At 37.8% G+C, this 22,030-nt stretch overlaps 1 protein-coding gene across 1 annotated transcript in view; it reads right to left on the bottom strand.

The window, feature by feature from the left end:
- The window catches only part of Tnks (tankyrase), a 153,311-nt gene that overhangs the window by 27,263 nt on the left and 104,018 nt on the right, over nt 1–22,030 (bottom strand). Inside the window, exons 6-14 of the mRNA XM_048330906.1 lie at nt 19,382–19,476; nt 17,605–17,671; nt 16,933–17,119; nt 15,229–15,350; nt 13,710–13,801; nt 13,527–13,605; nt 7,395–7,566; nt 4,524–4,603; nt 2,569–2,714 (exon numbers count right to left, since the gene is read on the bottom strand). Of these exons, the coding sequence (XP_048186863.1) occupies nt 2,569–2,714; nt 4,524–4,603; nt 7,395–7,566; nt 13,527–13,605; nt 13,710–13,801; nt 15,229–15,350; nt 16,933–17,119; nt 17,605–17,671; nt 19,382–19,476 (1,040 nt within the window). The remainder of the gene's footprint in view (nt 1–2,568; nt 2,715–4,523; nt 4,604–7,394; nt 7,567–13,526; nt 13,606–13,709; nt 13,802–15,228; nt 15,351–16,932; nt 17,120–17,604; nt 17,672–19,381; nt 19,477–22,030) is intronic.

A 22,030-nucleotide genomic window follows, 5' to 3' on the forward strand; every position in this document is an offset into this window, starting at 1 on the left:
TTGAACTCAGGGCCTAAGCACTGTCCCTGGCTTCTTTTTGCTCTGCTAGGACTCTACTACTTGAGCCACAGCGCCACTTCTGGCTGTTTATGTGAGGAATCGAACCCAGGGTTTCATGTATGTGAGAGAGATCTTTTTCTCCATATTTTGCAAATTTTATTTTTGGCAACACTAACTGTATCAGGGCCTCGTAGTTATGAGGCAAGCAATCTACCAACTGAGCTTTTTCCCCCAGCCCTTGCTTCTTATTTTTCTTTTCTTTTCTTATTTTTTAGTAATGGTTTATTGGTGTTTCTGAGATTAATCAGTGAAAACTTACCACACAGTGATTCTCACAAAGGGAAAATAGTGGTGAACTTTGGTTTTGTTTTTTTTAATGCTTGGCAGTACTAGAAATTGAACTCAGAGCCTCATGCATGCTAGATAAGTGCTCTATGATCTGAACTACTACTCAAAGATTTATTGAGCTAGTAGGGTGGGGATTTTTCTGTTTTGTTTTGGTGGTAGTGGTGGCGGTACTGGTAGGTCAGGGTCGGGGTTTGAGATCAGTCTTGTGCTTGCTAGACAAGTGCACACTATTTGAGCTGTCTCTAGCTCAATAAGAAAGATAGGATTTTTTTTTAAATTTCTTCAACTTATTAGCAAAATTATCTTGAGCTGAATTATGATTAGAATGCAGATGTTCTAAAATTTAGGACAAAAAGATGCTTCATAAAAATAGGCTTATCAGAAAGGTAAGTTACACTTAAAGATACGGCTAACACAAGGTAAGACATGCTTTTTTATTTAGAGATCTGTGCCATTTGAGAAAGCATTTGTGAAGCTGGGCACAGCCTGTAATCTCAGCTAGTCAGGATGCAAGACTGGGACTCAAGTTCAAGGCCAGTCTTGGCCAAAAGTTAGAATCCATCTCAACAAACAAGCTGAGAGTAGTGTCACAGCTATATGGGTGATAAGTACAAGGCAGACACACTCTGGTCGAGACACAACTGGTCTTGGACAAAAGTCCAGACTCTATCTGAAAAACCGACAAAAAAAGGTTGGTGGTTTAAACAATAGAACAATTGCTTAGCAAGTGCAAGGCCTAGATTTCAAAACTCCCCAGTAATAGCCCAGTGCTAGTGGATCACACCTGTAATCCCATCTAACCAGAAGGCTGAGATCTGAGGATCCCAATTTGAAGCAAACTGGGCAGGAAAGTCCCTGAGACTCTTATCTCCAATTACTCACTAACAACTGGAAGTGTAGCTGGGTTTAACGAGTGGTAGAGCCCTGAGTTCAAGCCCCAGGGCGCGTGAAAGAGAGAGAAAGAGAGAGAAGCTTTGCTAGGTGCTAAAATGAGTAATAGAACAAATATTGGTTGTTTTCTAATGAACTGTACTATTTTGAAAATCCCAGTCATATTATTATTGAATGTTTATTTACAATGCATCCCTTTAAAGAGATAAATAAACACACAATGGCAAGTGAAGCCTAAAGAAAAATACAGTTTCATTCTAAAGTACATGGCTATGTAATTGCACAGTAATGTGTTGGCATATTTTTATTGATATGAAATTAAATCAAGAGTGGGAAAACTGAATCTCTCTATACATTTCTGAATAACTTCCATGACAACTTTACATTCTGTCTGGGTAAAGACAACTTACCAAACTACCAAAAACCATGGAATATTTTAAAGTATTTTAAAATGTAGCATATTTTGTTGGGTAAAGTATTTATTAACAATGAAATTGTTTCTATTCATATGGATGCCTCTGGGATGGATTTTTGGAAGAGATTATATATGTTTAACAAGAAAAGGGGGAATCAATAACAAGCAATATGAAAGCCTTCATATTATGAATGCAATAAATCCTATACACGAGCCTGAGGAGGTTCAGATGAACTACTAAGTGCTGAAACGTTCCAGCTACATTGCTGGGTAAAAGAAAGCAAACTAAACAGTAAGAAAGACTGGATAGGATGGCATGCATCATTTGTGCTAAATCCACCACCACCACATACACCCTAGTATATCCACTTGAAATAATTACAGAATTATATGCAAAAATGTTAGGTTTTACCTGCAGAGATCAGGATAATAGAATTTTCAGTTTTTGTATGGTAAATTTCTATATTTTAATTTATGACTTAAAACATTCATATTATTATTATTTTTTTAAGGTCTCAGACCAGGACTTAAATTTGTACCTGTCACTTTAGCTCACTGGTTAGTGCTCTACCAGCTGAGCTAGGCCTCCAACCACTTATTATTATTTAAGGGGGGAAAAACCCTAAAACTTCAAAAACCATGTAACTTTTTTTTTTTTTTTTTGGCCAGTCCTGGGCCTTGGACTCAGGGCCTGAGCACTGTCCCTGGCTTCCTTTTGCTCAAGGCTAGCACTCTGCCACATGAGCCACAGCGCCACTTCTGGCCATTTTCTGTATATGTGGTGCTGGGGAATTGAACCCAGGGCTTCATGTATATGAGGCAGGCACTCTTGCCACTAGGCCATATCCCCAGCCCTGTAACAGTTTTTGTAACGTATGAAGGGCCTAAATCTCAAGCAGCTGAGTTTCACATACCCTTTGTCTTTGGCATGGACATCAGCACCATGGTGTAGAAGGTACTCCACCACTGACACCCGGTTATACCCTGCCGCGAAGTGCAAGGGGGTCGAGTGCCGGCCCTCCAGGTCTCTGCAATTCACATTCTGTGGGCTGCAAAGTTGCTTTTATGATGCACACAGAGACAAACACAAAAAGAATTTTAATATTTATTCCTAGATTTTGCTCCACAATAGTGATATACTGTAATTTTCCAATGAATACTTCTAAAGAGTAGAAACACAAATGTTTAAACCACAGCACTATGCCTGCCTTTCAGTGACTCTCACTCTGTAGACGGTCATTTTATTTGTCAACACCTCCTAGCCCAAATCCTGAAGAACCAGGGCAGGCACTGCCCAGCTGACAAGGCCTCTGCCTCTTCCCTACAACGCTTTCCTCCCGAGACTGCGTGTCATTATACAGCTGCTTGGATTACAATGCTCTTAGCTATTCTTTGCTCAAATGAGATTCACAGATAGATTACAGAGCTGGAGTTCCTGTCTGCGCTAATGTAGATCAAGCAAGCAAAATGGTTCTGGATTTTTCTGCTCAGGCCATTCATTCACTTGGCCCTTTGATTCACTACAATAAAGCCACACAGTAAATGCTTTAAGTGGTTTGGTGAAGAAATTTAACTCTACAAGTCATACTTTAGCTTATCCCTTTCCTTCCATCTCCTTTGAAGATGTCCTCCCAATCTATTCTCCGCCTCTTTTTGTCTCTTTTAATGTTACCATTTCAGTGCAGTAGAAATTATCAACTTAGTTACATTTGTTTATAAAACAGAAGGATGCAAAGAAAGTGAGGTGGCCTCACTGATGGTGATAGGTGAATTATGATAAGAATATCTGAATAATAATTTATAGTTTAAAAGTAGTCACTTTTGTTCAGTAGGGAAACTGAAATCTGTGAGGTTAAACATCTTCTCTAGTATACAGAGAAGTAAACTAAAGCTCTCAGAGGGCAGAATGAAGACAAACGCCCTGTTACTAATCTTCTTGCCCCATCACAACCACAGCCCATTTTCTTAATTATCTGATTACAGGGAAGTGATGCCAAGGGGAATGAAAAGAAGTCAGAGAATGTAAAACAAAGAGGGGCATTTTCTATACTGCCTGGCATCATGAAGGGGCTTCAGGTATTTGCCAACCTTGCTGCCATTCCTGCCACCGTAATGAGCTACGCTTCCTAAGAACTTGAAAGATTTTCTTTTCCACTGAGATCTTGAGTGGAAGTCTGATATGAATGTTTGTGGCCCTCCAACGTTCAGGTTGAAACAACTCCAATGCAAGCCTTTTAGGGGTTGGTTAAGGTATGAGTGCAAAAAATTAGTGGTAAATATTTTTTGTGGCATCGTACATGACTGAAACTGCCTGTGATGTTCCTCTCCCCCAGATTCTTACATTCTAAATAATCTTTATCAGTTCCTTTTACAGAGAATACTGGAAGATGGAAATGAAGCAAGGAAGTAGGAGCTTACAAAAACAAAGCCTACTTACTTATTAATTATTTACAAGATTTTTACTATTTCATTCCTTTTTGAATTCCAAAGCAATTTTACATTCCCTACTTTTATAATTTCCAATACTTAACTCAGCAAAGTCTTCTTTTATCTAGTACATAATTTCCAATGCTTTCTAAAGTCCTTTGGGTGAGAAATGTAGAAGGCCTAATTCTTAATTTGTACAGCCTTATTTTCTTTGGACACATATTCCTGTGATAAAAACAAGTCTGACTCTCATTGTGAATGTATTGTTTAGAAAACCTGAAAGCAGTAGTCTATGAAATATAAGCTAATTATAATGAGCATGTGTAGTAGCAATTTTAGCTTTTTGTGGTTTTGATTTGAGTAGTTCTACTTAGAGGTTTAACAATGAGTTGGATAGCAAAGTTCAAGAGAGCCACTCCAGATGCCAAGGGCACTGATTTACCTTCACAGTTTCCAAATCACCAGCTTTTGATGCCTCCAAGAGTCGGTAGTCTACATCTGAAGTGCGTATAGGTGTGCTCTCTGTGTAAAGAAAAGAATGGTTACTGCTGGTCTTAGAAATTACAAGGAAGATGGCTTGGTGAGATTAAGGGGTTGGAAATTTCTGAGATGTAATTTTTCCTCCAACTTTCCCAGATCAGAGATAACTGCTTTCTTATCTTAATGTGCATCTATCTCATCCTAAGCCAATTTTTTAAAAATCCTCTAATAAACACAAATTCTTTTCTATCCCCACCAGTCAGAGTCAGTCAGTTAGTTTGTCTGAAAATTCTGACAAATGGGAGTGAGGAAAGCTCGAAGCAAGGGATCCAAACACCTTTCCAATACATTTACAAAGCTTTGCCATCAATCTAGCTACTTAACTGCTGCTACTCATTGGTTCATTTTTCTTTTAAGCTTTAGTGTCCTCAGTATACATCAACACTATTCCTGAAATTAAAGTGATTACAGAAAGCATAAACAGTGAACAACAAAGTCTGCTATAGACGTTGTAGTGTTCAGATTAACTGAAGGGCTTCAGGGAAATACAATTAAAACTGTCTTCATAACTGCAAGGTATGATACCAATGCTAAATAGAATACAACAAACTTGGGCTCTTTAGAGACTGACAAATGGAGCTATTTTGATGAATGAAATATAAACAACTGAAAATTCATTCTACATTGGTTCAAATAAATAGGGTTTTAAAGTTTATATTACCACAGACATTAAGTGTAGCTTTTTACAACAAGCACACCTCCACATAAAAAAGCTCCAGAGATCAGGATATTCATTAGGCCTGTGTTTTAATATGTCTAACTTTGGACAAACCATGGCATTTTCATTTTTATAGTTATAAAGGGAAAGTTAGTTTGCTTAAAAGTCTCTTTCATTATCTGATGATCAGAGATAGCTCTGAGCCCACTGTCCAGGTGGGAAGATCAAATGAGATTATGAAAAGGTTTTAGATTTCAGAAGAACTACTTCAGCTCTTCTAATAGGCTTTGTATAGTTGCAAGGATTCTTCAATGAAAGATAAACTATTTGTTTGAACCTTTCAATAATACTTAGCAGATAAAATCCTAAGATTAAAGAGAAGAAAAAGGTTTCATGTAATGAAGCACAATTATGGATTCTTCTTCTTTAAAAGAGAGAATTGTGGGCTGGGAATATGGCCTAGTGGCAAGAGTGCTTGCCTCCTACACATGAAGCTCTCGGTTCGATTCCCCAGCACCACAAATATGGAAAACGGCCAGAGGGGGCGCTGTGGCTCAGGTGGCAGAGTGCTGGCCTTGAGTGGGAAGAAGCCAGGGAAGGTGCTCAGGCCCTGAGTCCAAGGCCCAGGACTGCCCCCCAAAAAAAAGAGAGAGAGAGAGAGAGAGAGAGAGAGAGAACTGTGTTCTATTTGTTAGTCTGTGAAACTGTTGAGGAAAAGAACTGCACCCTCACTTATCATTAGCTGCCTTGTTCAGAGGCCATTCACAAGGCGTTTGCTTTTTGGCTGAGGTTCATTTGTCACATCTTGACTCTTCAGTTGCCTTTATTGTGTTCCTGCATGGATCAGGGCCCCACTCTTAGCTACAATCCATGACTACACCACAGCAAGGGTGCTTCCACATCTATATCATGCTGCTACAATGGCGTCTCTGGCAGTTAATAAAACTTTGGATATCTGGATGTAACATTTTTACTTTATCATTTGAACCAACAAAAAGAACAATTACAGACATAGAGTTAAAACTTTGGGTATTTTTAGATTTCAGCATTGGAAAGATATAATTAATAAGGCTGTATCTTTGAATTGTAAGAATTTGAAATTGGCACATCTATCTTTTTGTTTTTGGCTGGTACTGGGGCTTGAACTCTGGGCCTGGGCACTGTCCCTGAGCTTTTGTGCTCAAGACTGGAACTCTACCACTTGGACCACAGCTCTACTTCTGGGTTTTTGTAGTTTAGTGAAGGTAAAATTCTCACAGTCTTTCTTGCCTGAGCTATCCTCAGGTCTCAGCTTCCTGAGTAGCTAGCTAGAATTATAGGTATGAGCCACCGGAGTCTAGCTAGACACAGCTATCTTGATGGAGGATGCCCAGTTCTGGGTGTAATTTTCCAATCTCTAAGATGTATATAAGAGTATTTTTTAAAACTATGAGAGAGAGTTAAGGTGGTGAACTTATATTTAAACCAAGAAAAGACACTATAATTTCGTAATAGTGTAAATTAAGAATGACAAAAAGCAGGTTGCATTACACATATGAGGACAATTAATTAGAAGTTATTATTAATCTTCTCTATTTCACTGGCACTAAAGCTACCATAAGTCCATCTGTTTACATGAATTTCTAGTCAACTTTGATGTTACCCATGAATCAATCTTTCAAACTACAGAAATTTAAAAAGGTGCTTCCTTCTATACCTTCCTCATCTCACTGAAAGATGGAGACAGGGAAGACTGCAGGTTAAAATGCAAGCGAAGAAAGGTATGACAAAAATAGGAGGGCCAGGGGCTGGGGATATGGCCTAGTGGCAAGGGTGCTCGCCTTGTATACATTAGGTCCTAGGTTCGATTCCTCAGCTCCACATATACAGAAAATGGCCAGAAGTGGCGCTGTGGCTCAAGTGGCAGAGTGCTAGCCTTCAGCAAAAGGAAGCCAGGGACAGTGCTCAGGCCCTGAGTCCAAGGCCCAGGACTGGCCAAAAAAAAAGAAAAAAAATAGGGCCAAGAAAACCACTGCGAGGAGCTGCAAGCAGTGTGCATGCGTGCGTGCGTGCGTGTCTGAGCATTGGGTGGAGGGGACGGAGGGTGTGCGGCCTTCTGGAGCTCCTTGGACTCACCACTCAGGATCTGCTGCACCGCTTCGTTCCCCATCTGTGCCGCGGTGAAGCCCTGCAGGGAGATGATGGACGGGTCGGAGCCGCAGCTCAGCAGGAGGCGGCAGGTCTGCAGGTGGCCGGCTAGCGCAGCCCGGTGCAGGGCCGTCTGACCCAGGGTGTCCAGTGCGTTCATCTGGAAAATCGTCACAGCACCCCTTTACTCCTCACATACTTTTTTTTTTTTTGGCCACATAACAGTTTATGAATACAAGAGGAAATCCAACTGTGAAAGTTTTTTTGGAAAATGCCAGATATGCATTACTAACTTTTGCTCACTGGTTCTCAAGTACCATCTTCTTTTCAGTTATCCTTTTGGAGTAACTTGCTGAAAAATCACATGTCCTCCCCTTCCCTAAATGACCATTTCCTCATTTTTTACTTCCTGCCCCTCCTCAATAACCAGAACGGTCTGTTTATCAAGCTACATTAGTTTTACTAAGAATATGGAGTACATTATATAGTCAGTCTCTAGATCTTCTAGAAGGTTCCTGATAAGGGAATGTTGTACATTTTCAGATACAAGATGGTGGTTGTTTAAAACATTCTACTCCAGCCCCCTCATATCCCTGGGTTAGGAAAAGGCTGTAAGGCGACTGTTTTCCCAGTTTCCAGTCTGATTACTACTAAAGCTGGTGTTCTTGTTCAGGTAAGAGCTCATTTAAATTCTTCAGTTTTTCATAAAACACACCATCAAATATCAATGTATTTAATTCCATCACATTTTCCAGCAAAAAAGGTTGTTTATGCACAACAAGAGAAAAGGACAGCCACTACCACTCATCAATTGAAAAACTAAGCTGCCAAAGTAGAGTTTTTCTAAAATACCTTGTTACTTCATTATAGGAGAGAAAAAAACAACCCTAAAATTACAAACATTCTAATCATTCACATTTTTCTAGAAATATAAGATAGTCAACGGTAAAAGTAAATCCAACCCAGCTTGTTATAGCATGGGAATATGATTCCAGTCATTTCTCTAAAATATAGATCTTACCAGGTTAAGACTGCAAAAACTCTTCAGTGCTTTCAAAGAAATGCAAATTTCTTAGCACGCCATTAAAAATCACCCCAACTCATCTATTTGAATTCCTTACTTTAAAATGGGGTGTTTACCAGCTTAGATTTCTTAGTTCAAGTTTTATCTTTATATAGGATACTTGTTGTATATTAACTTTCTTCTTTTTCTTCTCCTCAGCTTTTTATATTTCCCAATTGACTCCATGCTCTATCTTCTTTCTTTCATTTCTATCACAATCCGATATGCTTGCCATACATTCATCAAATTAATCACAAACTGATATATCTGATTACACTGGACCCTTGTTATATAAGGTGTTAATTTCTAAGGTGTAGCTAAAGTTAAAATTTGCTCTTGGTCAAGGTAATTCTAGGAAACAAATTCTATGGAATAGAGAGATGAGTAAATCCAGCTGTAGTCAGTTTCACCTCCAGTGTCTGAGCTGATCAACTGAATACCAAATAACATTCATATGGTATTTTTAAATATTAAAAAGATACACTGTGAAAGGAAGATTTTTCTATAAATGCTTGTGTTGGAGCTGAGTACAATATAGAAAACAGCAGATTCATGTTTCTCACTCTGGGGGGGGGGGGTGCGTGTCTTCTCAATGAATAAAAACACAACATGGGGGCTGGGGATATGGCCTAGTGGCAAGAGTGCCTGCCTCATATACATGAGGCCCTGGGTTCGATTTCCCAGCACCACATATACAGAAAATGGCCAGAAGTAGTGCTGTGGCTCAAGTGGCAGAGTGCTAGCCTTGAGCAAAAAGAAGCCAGGGACAGTGCTCAGGCCCTGAGTCCAAGCCCCAGGACTGGCCAAAAAAAAAAAAACAAAAAAAAAAAACACAACATGATACAAATGATTCAAATTCATTTGTAAAGGGAACTTTGTGTATTTAGCTAAAAAATTCCATTTGACACAAAAACATTCTGCAATTTTATGTCTTGAGGGATTAAAAAAATGTTGTGTGGCTACTGGGACTTGAACTTAGAGCCATTGCTCCCCTTAGTTTTCTTGCTCACAGATAGTGGCTCTACCACTCATGCTATATCTACACTTCCAGATTTTATCATCTCTACAGTTTATATAGTCACTCAGTCCTTTAGGTGTTACTGTTTTCTTTCAGTATTTCTACAGAATTTCCTTAAAATTAGTAAGAGAGACCAATATAACATAAATCCTTTTGTTTCAAGCAATGTTTTTAAATTATAAAAGCGTAATATAATCCTTTCTTCAAATATTAAAGAAGCATAAACAACGAAAGAGTATCTGTGCAGGGTTTCTTCAGAAATCAAAACTACGCACTACCGTTGGAGCTACTCAGGAGGCTAAGATTTGGAGGATAGAGGCTCAAAGCCAGCCCCAGGAGAAATGTCCACAAGACTTCATGTTCAATTAACCAGTAAAATACTTGACTAGAGTAGAGGTAAGGCTCACATCTGTGAGCAAACAAGCTACACCAAAATTTGAAACCGTGAATTCATAGCCCAGTATGAACAACAACAACAACAACAAAATTAAAAACTTAAACAAAAAGCTAGCAACCCAGAGAGAATAATATATAACACATAGGGAAAAAGAGTATGGAGACAGTCGATGAGGGATGAAGAAGAGATTCTTCTTCAGCTTAAGTTAAGTGTCATATATTCTCAGGTCTTTTGGTCTTAGGACTGCAGGTTTTCCCCTATACAGTCAGCTGACAACTAAGGAAACTCCATACATCACTTCAGTAGAGTTACCTCCAAGACCGAAATGAAAGCTTCACTTACTTATTTTAAAGAAAAGAAATCTTTCCTAGAAAACTTTCCATACGCTTGTGACAGAAATGCTTCCTAAAGTCAGATCCAGTGGCTCACGCCTATCTAGCTACTTAGGAGGCTGAGATCTGAGACTGGTAGTTTGAAGCCAGCCTGAGCAGCAAAGTCTGTGATACTCTTTCTTCCAATTAATTACCAAGAATTCCAGAAGTAGAGCTGTGGCTCAAGTGGTAGAGTGCTAGCCTTAAGCATAAAAGCTCAGGGGCAGTGCCCAGGCCCTGAGTTCAAGCCCTAAGACTGGCACAAAAGAAAGACAGGAAGGAAGGAAGGGAGGGAGGGAACAGCCAGGGTTTTTTAAAGTTATGTTTATAAAAGTCATTAGGCAAGGAGAATGCTGGACAACTATTTTAGCATCCCCTGAAATAAATGAAGTACGGTCCCAACTGAATAAGGTTAGGACTATATGTATTTTTTGCTGCCTATAAGTTAAGGATGATTTTGTTTCCAAATAGTTATATGAATATACCTCATTAAATCCTTATATGGAAAAAAAGGGAAACATTATTACTGCAAGTGAACTATAATTTGAGTCATTAAAAATCCTTTAAATTGATAGTCAATTGAAAAATAGAAGCCCACAGTTAATGTTCCTCATTCTGTCTTAGATTTTGTTTTATCAACACTGTAATGTTCTTTCTGCCTTTGTCTTTTCTTTTGTCAGTTTTGAGATATAATCAGAGCTCTTTAGAGTAACTAACCTTGGTTGGTTTTTTCCCTCCACACATTCTGAACCCAAGGCACTAAAGTGCAAACATGTGCTTGGCTTCCAGAATAAGTAATACTTTTGTTTTAGATGGAAGCAGAAGCTATCTGAAATGATACTCCCCTTTCTGACTATCCCAACGTTACTTAACAGGGTTACCTGGCAGGATTTATACTGCTGCTCTAGTTTAGTTTCTCAGTAAAGAAAGGTGATATTTTGGGCCACTGTAATTTCATGAAGAATTGTATTGGTTAAAAGCAGGTTCTCCGAAGTTTGAATTTATGACTCAATTCTGCCATTCTTTAGGTCACATGACTGTCAGATGATGCTGACTCACAGGCTGCTGTGTGTGGCCTGCCTAGTAAGTGCAAGACTCTGAGATCAAATTCTAGTACCTTGGGAAAAATTACAAAGCACCTGGGAACGAGGGTCTTTAATGTAGTTGCTATATTAAAAATACTAGAGAAAGCACACTAGTCTAGAAATGGTTCTACATCTTTGGCAGGGTGTTTAAAATTACATGTGCTCCACTGAGCAACTAACATGTTATTGATGAAGTGTATCTTGCCCCTGAAGATAAAGACCAAGAACCTTAGACCTACAGCTCAATGTTTTTAGCTCAGGCGGTAAATTAATGTTACTTTTTATTTGAACCTTTCTAAATAAAAACAACTTATGAGCGATAGTATTATTTTCTTAAGTTGAAGGGCACTGTTCATAATTTTTAAAGACGATTATAAATGCCACGAAATATTTACAAAAACAATCCATGAGAACCATGGTGCTCCTAAGTGTGGCAGAAAGCCCACTTAGCACAGTGTTTTAAGCTTGACAGTACAAAATATTGCTAAAACAGTAATACGGTAAGCAGCTATACCTAAAAAAGAGGCAAAAGAAAACCCTGTACAATTTTGTTCCCTCTCATTTCAGCTTATTATAATTAAATTCAACACATCAAAGTCCTTTTAAAGGAAATATTGAAAGCCCACTTCCTATGGGTAAGAACCCCCTCTCTAAATTTATACATCTACGTATATACATGCTCATTTATAAATTTCCAGCTATGCTGTACTATTCTAATAAACTGCAGATAAATACAAAAAGAGCAACCACAAATGACGGGAAAAATAAGTACTTAAAAATTAACAACATTTTAATTAAATAAAATAGCCCTTGGCTCTTTTTTAAAATTTAAAATCTTATAGAAAATTATCGTAAGATTTGAGGGACTGATTGATTGTAGGTTTAGTTGTGATAGAAAATTCTATTCATGTTTTTAAATTACAGTTATGTATAGATATGATGGCTAGGCAATACATTTAGTTCCAGTAATCACAGAACATTTTAAAAGTCTCTGTTCAGATGTTCTCTTTTTAAAAATTTCTTTTAAAAAAGGCACTTTCGGGGGCTGGGGATATAGCCTAGTGGCAAGAGTGCCTGCCTCGGATACACGAGGCCCTAGGTTCGATTCCCCAGCACCACATATACGGAAAACGGCCAGAAGCCGCGCTGTGGCTCAAGTGGCGGAGTGCTAGCCTTGAGTGGGAAGAAGCCAGGGACGGTGCTCAGGCCCTGAGTCCAAGGCCCAGGACTGGCCAAAAAAAAAAAAAAAGGCACTTTCGTTATTCATTCTAAAACATGTAACTGTTATCAGTAAGAGTCTGACCATCTTTAAAAAAAAATCACATACCAAGTAATAGTCTTTTGTCATCAGAATTATTAAAATTTGAACCTTTTATTTTCACTGTTAAGTAAATATAACTCCATAATAACTCCTTAAAATACTTCAACATAGTCTTTGTTTTTGAGAAATAATGTCTTGCTATATATAGCCTACACTGGTCTCTGAATCCTCTTTTGTTAGTCTACCAACTGCTGGGATTATAGGCATGTGCTACCATTTTCTCCAATCAATGCTATAGAATTACTGCTGATTATCAAGCGTGATATTTATAAAAGTCCTCCCAGTTAGAATAACATCTATAAACCTGTATCATATTTTGGAGATTGCTGCTTTAAGGTATAAGATATACACTCTTCAGGATTTAAACGTCATCTTTGAGAAAAACAACCATGCTTCCTTCCTCCTTCAAGTAATTCAGAATTTCAGAATATGCCATCCAGGCAGTACCAATAACAACTTGTTAAAAATTTCTATTTCTGTGGCATACAGAGAAAATTATTTTCAATTTGAGAGGATAAGTGTTCTTTAAAATAAGTAGAGTGTTCCAACCACAATTTAGATAATTTTCTGATAAATTACCATAGAAAAGTTATCCACCAAAAGATAGCAATTCTAGTATCAACTGAAAAATAATATATGTAAAATCGAAATCTATTTCAAATGACATTTTTACTGCTCTACTGCTGTCAGAAGATTGACAATAAACAACAACAGAACACAGGTAATTATTTTTGTTAAGATAGGATTTAAATCAGCTTTTCAGGACAACCTATGTATTCACTCATAGTAATCCAAGAGCAAAGTTAGTCTTGAGAGCAGCCGGGGGCGGGGCCCGCCTGGCACCTTCGCTCTGGGGTGGCCTTACCTTGGCTCCATGCTTATGCAGAACCTCCATGACATCATTATGAGCTCTCTCGGCTGCAACATGCAGGGGAGTCATGAAACTGCGAGGAGGAGGAGGAGGAGAAAGGGAAAAGGTCATTTCCTTTCCTCTCTGTTTTGGTTAATCTCCCTCAAGGAAATGAACAACTGCTGAAACCGTACGTACTCTTTGTTTTTCTCATTGACGTTTGCCCCTTTTCTAAGCAACAGTTCCGTCACTTGTTTCCGTTTGGGATGTAAGGAAGCCACAGCACAGTGCTGTAAAGGAGACAGAACTAAGTCAATGAAACGTCTATTTGAAAGACTTCTAAATTAAACAGTATGTGTTGTTTAAAGAAACATCAGAACACAATCACATTTTACATTAGGGAGGTGGAGCTGCATTCCCTTGAAGTGCATTGCAAGTAGGAAACACTAAGTCTTCAACCAAGGTGAAATGAGGTGCTTAAGTAAAACATCTGAAGAAACCTTTAGGTAATTTCTTTCCTTTAAGCCAATATAGAATGATTCAGCAGTGTCAGAATACTGCAACTGAATTACTCAGACTTCTATTGGGCTATCAGTCATCTAAGCCAGTTCTTGTCAAATAATTGCACTCATGCACTCTCTGGATCAGGGCTTAATGACTGGCAGGAATGTGAGCAACTTGAGCAGTTTAGAGGATACAATATGCTCAGATATCTTCTGTTTTACCTTAAGATTTATACAACATTTACATTCCGCTTTTTGTATTGATGTTTGCATTCAAATAAAAAAATAAAACAACTTACAACCCACTACAATGGACACTCCAAAGCAGTTATCAGTGGCTCTGAGTATCTATTTCTCTTGGTATAATACTAGGTAGACTGAATGTATCTGAGTCTCAGTTGGGATTGATATTTAGTTAAATGTCAATAGAGATGACCCATTTCAGTTTGGTGAATCTGTTAATGGTTATTTTTCAGCAGGTATTGACTAAAGTTTGACATCTGTGCCACATATATACAAGGGTGTTAAATGAGATTCCTCCATACAATCACGGAAAAGATACAAAAACATTTTTTAAAGCAACTGGCAAAAAAAAGAATGTTAACTGACATATATTTGAAGGTCCAAGATACAAGAATCACATGTGCTTAAGTTCTGAGTTCAGAAAGGATCACTAACCAGTGATTAAGCAAGTCTTTCTGAGAGTGTATTACAAGAAAAATTATAAGCTATGAGGGAATTTGTACAGCCTGGGATAGGAGATTCATAACTATCATCTTTCCACATGAATATAAACAATTATATGAATACATTTGCTCACCAAGATGGAAAGTATCTCTGAAAACACATTTTAATTTGCCACAGAAAACAAATACAGTATTTTATCCAGTACACATACACAAAAAGAAGATTCTATCAGGATGAATGCACTTTGTATTTTATGGAAGCATTAGCCGGAAAGGTAGATTTAATAAATTAAGCTTGGGTAAAAACAAAGATAAAATAATTTCCAAATCAAGGTTGAACAAATGTCTATTCTCTCACCCATGGAAAGAATCATGCCCTGAACTAAAGTTATACAACCATGAAACCAACATTAAAATGCAAAGTCTTGGCATTTCAGATAATAAAGGGACTTTCAGGTTTTTAGGATGAAAGCATTATTTTGTGTTTGTACTACTACTAGACTCAAGAATGTAATAATAAAAGCTTACCAGTGCTGTTTCATGAGACTGTGGTTGTTTAAAATTAATGATCTCCAAAGCAAGTGTTTTTTTAACTTTGGCTAGGTCTGCTTCTCTAGCGGCTTGTAGTAAAGAATGACCTTTGAATTCATCTGTCAATAAAATAATAGTTGACATAATAGTTCAAAGATCATTAATAAAAACTGCTGAGCATAAAGATATATACTTATAACCCTAGCACTTGGGAGGCTGAGGCAGGAGTGCTATAAAGTCTAGAAAGGCTAAAGCGGGCTATCTAGTGAGATTGAGGCCAATCTGGGCTACAGAGGTCCTGTTTAAAAAAAAAACAGAAAATTTAAAAAAATGCATAGAGTGATTATATATAAGTGGGAAAATTATTAACTTTATATCTTCCTCTATTATACCTAAAGCAGGGGTATAGCAATGTAAAGGATAAATCTGTACATTGCTGTGAAGTTCTGGAATATGTGTGCTCTGAAATAAGACTTCATATACCTCAGAATTCATAAAGATTCACATGCAAAGACATTTATTACAAGGAAGTTTTTAAAACAGGCAACCTAGATGGTCACCAAGAGGACACTAGCTAAATAATTTGTGAACATATAAAAGGAATGTTTTGTAGTGCTTAAATAAACAAAACAGATCAACATATACTGACAAAATGCATATATAACAATGCAAGAAGTCAAAGAATAGATTGAAGATCGTGGATTCTCTAGGTAAGTCTTCCTGACCTCTTCTATTATTGGGTTAGGGCTGCATGTGAGGCATAGAGCAGCTGCCTTGGGCTTTAACACAGAATGCATTATCATATCATATTTGCTACAGCAGTCTTTTTCCCTGTGATAAACCTTGTCATGTCATGTTCTCAAGAAATATTTGTTGCCTGGTAGTGAGTATTTGTATAAGTTATATCAAGTTAGGAAAAGAACAATTTTATACAATTCTTACTTATTCAATGGCTATCATTGCTAAATTCCTCAAAGTATAGGAGGTGAGGCAAAAGAAATGTAAGGAAATTTAAATACAATGGATTTCAGTTAATAATGCATCAATATTGGTTTATTAGTTACTATAAATGTGCCATACGAATATAAAATGCAATATAGGAGAACTGAATGTGGGGCATACGTAAACTCTCTCTACTAACTTCCTAAACTTTGTATATCTAAAGCAAAGCATTTATTTAAATACTTATACATGTATAGGTAATATGAATCAGTGTGAAAATTATTTCCATGAGATCATTTATCTCACTTAAATCTAGCTATGTGATTATACGTGGAACATGACACTCAATAAAACAAACTATGATCACACAACTTTGCAAGGCTTGGGAAATAATGAGTGCTCAGTATTAAGAAGCATCTTTTATCAGTGGCACAAGAAGATAAGCTCTCTAAGTTCAGAGATCTGAGCTCTGATTTGTCCACTACTATATTCCCGGTGTCTATCACATAGCTAAGTGTTTAATAAATGGTTGTTGGTGACTCATCCTCATCAACCTTAAATTAGAAACAAAAAAGCACCTCGATGTATGAATTGGAATTCATTTTGAGTAAGCATATACAGTATGGATATTTAAGATTCCTGTAGAATTCCTGGAGAAGAGTATGCGATTAGAAACGAGGATTATCAATCAGTTCTAATAACTAAACAAAGATACTCCAATTTATAGCTAAATTCCATGGTTAGTGTAGTAATACATACAAGTCAGTCTCTCCCGGAGCTCAGGAGTTGGAGCCATGTCCACCGCACTTTTGCCATGGCAGTTGACTAACGTGGGGTCAGCACCATGGCTAAGTAAGAGAGAGCAAACCTCTACGCGATTCTTGGAAGCAGCCTCATGCAGAGGAGTGAACTGCCAGAGGTCCATAGCATTAACACAAGCTCCATGCTGAATTGAGGAACAAAGTTTTATGTTAGCAATCATTTCAATGGACTAAATTGAACTTATAAAACATTTACTTCATTGGAGATTTCTGCTATAACTTTTTGAAATATGGTGGTTTTCAATAACAAGTCAAATAAATGTTTAAAAATTCTTAAGCAATAAAAATACCCTCTACAATTATCTCTCTTGTAAAAAGCTTATTGGCCAAAATACACAGGAACAAGTTAAAGAAAAAAGCAAACAGCCAAATGCTGGTGGCTCAAGCCTGTAATACAGACTACTCAGGAAGCTGGGATCATGGTTTGAAGCCAGTCTGAACAGGAAAAGACCATGACATTTCTATCTCTAATTAACCACCAAAAAGCTAGAAATGGAGCTACAGCTCAAGTGGCAGAATGTCAGACTTGAGCAAATGAGTTCAAGCCCCAGTACCGCCCCGCCCCCAAAAGAAACAAGCAATAATCCCCCCAAATTTTAATCTCTGTCACCTTTAGTAGTAGTTCTGTGACTTCGTAATGTCCATATGAACATGCATTATGAAGAGGCACAAGCCCACTACATGAAAAGAGGCAAATTAAACTAATGTCAAACATTTATCTGTGAAGTGCTAAAAACAAAAAAGTGAATAAATTCAAGTATCTCTCTATAAAAATACTCTAAGTACTTAATAAAAGAATTCAAAGTATAGCTATATTCACACTTTTCTGAATTACTCTTGTATACTTTCTATAAAGTTCTTATACATGATGGTAAATTCCAATAAGAAGAATAGTGAAGGAAGAGGAAGATCATGTGACAACTGATAATTACGCACTTTATTTATTAATTATGTAACAGGAAATGTTAGCTGGCAGTGAATAGAAATATTCCTACAATTTAAATTTATAATTTTCATGGTAATTTCTAGTACAAGAATTAAATATCCAAACTACTGTAACTTAAATATCAAAAGTATTCTACATGAGTAATGAAAACAACCCTTTTCTGTGGCATACTTGTTTTAATAACTCATCTATTGTACAGTCATCTGTTCTCTGGTAAGAAACAAGATGGATAAGAGCACCAGGCATTTTTGCCCCTCTTCCCATTGCAATACTGTTCACATATGGCGCAAAACCCAGCACAAGGACATGCTGGGGCATGTTACATCAGAAAGAGGCAATTAGCTGGCCTGGCCTGTTTCCCAGCCCTGGGGTCATGTGTGGCTATTACCCCAGAAAGGCGGTGCTTGCTGGCCCTGCCTCCCAGCCTTGGGGCAACATGTGGCCAACATGGAGCCTGATGGTGAACCTGGAGGCGGTCTTGTGGGCTGTGATGTAGAATTAGGCCGCCTCTTAGGATTGGTCCCTCGGCCCCCCCACCCTTGATGGACAGCTCAGGCCTCCTCACAGTCCGTAGTTAGGTGCATGTACACCCCTCCCCTTCCTGCCGATCTTTGACCTGATTGGCTCTTGTGCCTTATTTAATGGTGGGATCTACCTCAATAAAGGAGACTTTGCACTGAAAAAAACAACAACAACAAAAACCCCAGCACAAGCAAAAGAGAAACTGCATAGAACAGAGCCGATTTGAAATGGATGGATTCCCCTTCTCATAACTGTCTCAAGCACTGAGTTAATTTCTATGCTTCCTGATGATATGAAAGTGGTGTGGGGGAGAGGGGGAAAATGAAATAAAACCTCCCTCCAAGGCATCTCTTGTTTAAACTGTCAGTCACAGTAGTATAATACAATCTCAACTGGGCACAATCAACTGTCTTAAATTTTTAAGAAATGACCACAAGAAATGTTAGGCCCTGTATAGGACAGCAAACTCACTATCAATATATCCCTGGATTCTAGGCAGAAAAATAGTACATTTCCCCGAATTGACCCATTCATAAAATAAATGACATAATTTTTTGTTATCTTCTTTGGTTAATATCCATTTTCTTCTCTAACTAACTTTCATAAAGATGATCTATTTTATTAGTTTAGATGTCTACCATTTTCTTTAGAGGAAAAATACTCATCAAATTAGAGTAGTATATATTTAGTATTTTGGTTTATTTGATCTTCTAATGCCTGGGGAGTATGATAGCTATGCGACTAGACAATCCCAATATTCAATTTGTTTAATCTTTCTGAAACACAAATTAAGATCTGAAAATGAATTATTATTGAGAAAAACTGTCTAGAGGTTAAACTTTGTAGAGTATCAGAAGATGAAAACAAAGCAAAGTACTTCATAACGAACCCATTAGCAAGAAATAAACAGGACACCTACCCTTTGTCTTTTGCATGAACATCAGCACCATGCTGAAGCAGCAGCTGAACTATCCGAACTCTATTGTATCCCGCTGCTAGATGTAAAGGAGTAGACTGGAAAAGAGAGAGAACAACATATCCATTATTCAGGTTAAAAAAATTCTGACTTTGTTATTTCATCTATAGGTACAGAGACTTAAACACACAGCACAAGTTAGCATAAAAAAATACCGGGCTGAAATGCCTCACATTCACATTTCATAACCAGATAATTTAGTCCTAGAAAGGGAGCTGCCACCTGCTATGGTTTCAATGATGTATGTCCACCAAAATTCACGTGGAGTCTTGGTGCCAAGCCTAACAATGTCCAGAAGAGTGTGGGGTCTTCAAGAGATTAGTGAGCTTCTCATGAGAGGGAGATACCATTATAGAAGAAGCACCAGTGGTTATTACACGAGTGGGCTGTTATACAAGGCTTAGCCTCCTCTCTTGCTTCCTTTCTCTTCTCTTCCTGTGATCTCTCCTTCTTTCCCTCTCACAAAATACACAGTGCTGTAGGATGCTATCCACCTTTTTTTGTTGTGAAGTAGCCAAGCGAGCCTTGTTAGATGCTGGTACCATGCCATCTGAACTCTCCAGCCACAAGACTGGTGAGTCAAACATACTTCTTTTCTTTCTGTATTCTCCAATGAACTAACACAGCATCATCTACTTCCTTTACTGTCCTTCTTCCTTATCCTATTTAAGTCTTCAAGTTCTAACTTCTGAATCCCAATTCTATCACACACCTTACCTAAAAAAAAAAAAAAAAATCTGGCTTACAAAATTTCTGTAATAGGAAAGACTGGAAGGCATCCTTAACAAATGAACTGAAAAAAATTAGCTGAAAGGACAGCATGCTTTATTCAGTCCACAGGTCCCTCAGTGAGTGAATGAGCACAGATTTGTTACACTGGATCCAATGAATATGCCAGGTATGGTATTTAATCTTCCCTTTTATGTTGCACATAGACAATATAAATAAAACGAAGAGTTTTTTCTAAATCTCATTTTAAATTAGAACAAGTTATTAAAAGGTTCTCTGCTAAAATTTAACATAGTAATTAAAACAATCAAACTCCTCATTTTAAAGTCAGAAATAATTTTAATTAAAAACTTCTCTGTAACCATAGCAACATTCCACCTTTGCTCATTTAAAGTTTAAATATTTTAACAGTTTTATACACAGGCTCTAATAGACTTTATTTTTTGCTGTCTTCTATTTGGCCTTGGGATTTCATAAGAGTTTCAATTTACTTTTTTCATCGATTCCAAATATTCCAAAGAATTACTGCATACTGTACTTATCCATTACTGTGTTCAAGGTACTGTACATTTTATATATTCTGACCATCTCTAAGTTGAGAAAACATTCTGAATGGGCAACTTTTTTTTTTTTGGCCAGTCCTGGGCCTTGGACTCAGGGCCTGAGCACTGTCCCTGGCTTCTTCCCGCTCAAGACTAGCACTCTGCCACTTGAGCCACAGCGCCGCTTCTGGCCGTTTTCTGTATATGTGGTGCTGGGGAATCGAACCTAGGGCCTCGTGTATCCGAGGCAGGCACTCTTGCCACTAGGCTATATCCCCAGCCCCTGAATGGGCAACTTTTTTGAAAGTGTTTTTATTATTTTTAGGTAGCTGTACAAAGGAGCTGCCATTCAACGAACAGTTGATCAGTATGATGCATCTTGACGGATGGCCGTTCCTTTCGTCATTCTTGCCTCTCCTTCCCAGCCGATCTCCTCCCTTCAGCGTTCTTAGTTTTATAGGCTGTACACGGAACACGGTAACTGCGATCCCCTTCCCCTCTCCACTTAACCCATCACACATCCTCCCCGCCCCCACCTTTCTAGTGCCAGTTTCCTGGAGTTCATTTGGTTGGATTCTGAGTTCGTTTTCTAATGAATTACACTGTGGGAATTCTCCCTTGCAAATACCATACTTTGGTGTACACTCGCATACAACCCCATATGTGTTTACTTGTACATTTATAATTTAGTTCTAGCTTCCACGTATGAGAGGAAACGTGTTCTTTGTCTCTCTTGGCTTGACTTCAACTTTTTCCTATCTATGAGCTTGTAAGTGTTTCCTCTTTCAGTTCTTTTTGTTGTCACACAAATAAGACTGTATTATATTCTTCTGCAATTTGCTTTTTTCTCCTTAAATGTTATTACACAGAAGTTGTATTCTTTGTAATGGCAGTACAGTGTTACTATAGTTATTTGCCCATTGCCTATAAATGGTTATTTAAGTATTCCCATTTTTTGCCCTATTTTATCAAAATGTGTCTCATCAGAATCTATTATTTGGTTAAAATAGATCAGTGCTTCCCTTCTACAAATGTAATATACTAAGCTTGCCATTACACAAAATTCCTATGGAGATACAATGAACACATAATCAGACCTTTATTAAATTACCTTCAGGCACTGAGACATAATTATTCTGTTAAGAAGGAAAGAGCTAAAAAGCTCTTTGAGATAGTGTAGCTGAGATCAGAATCTAAACAAATTAAAACATAGAGAATCAATACATGCATGAATTCACAGTAAAAAATATACCTCTTTGCTGATGCCTATCTTTGAAGGGGTATTTCAATAGTACAGATAGCATTCTTTGAAGCTTCTGAA

This window comes from Perognathus longimembris, chromosome 21 (genome assembly GCF_023159225.1).
Source record: "Perognathus longimembris pacificus isolate PPM17 chromosome 21, ASM2315922v1, whole genome shotgun sequence".
NCBI classification, from domain to species: domain Eukaryota; kingdom Metazoa; phylum Chordata; class Mammalia; order Rodentia; family Heteromyidae; genus Perognathus; species Perognathus longimembris.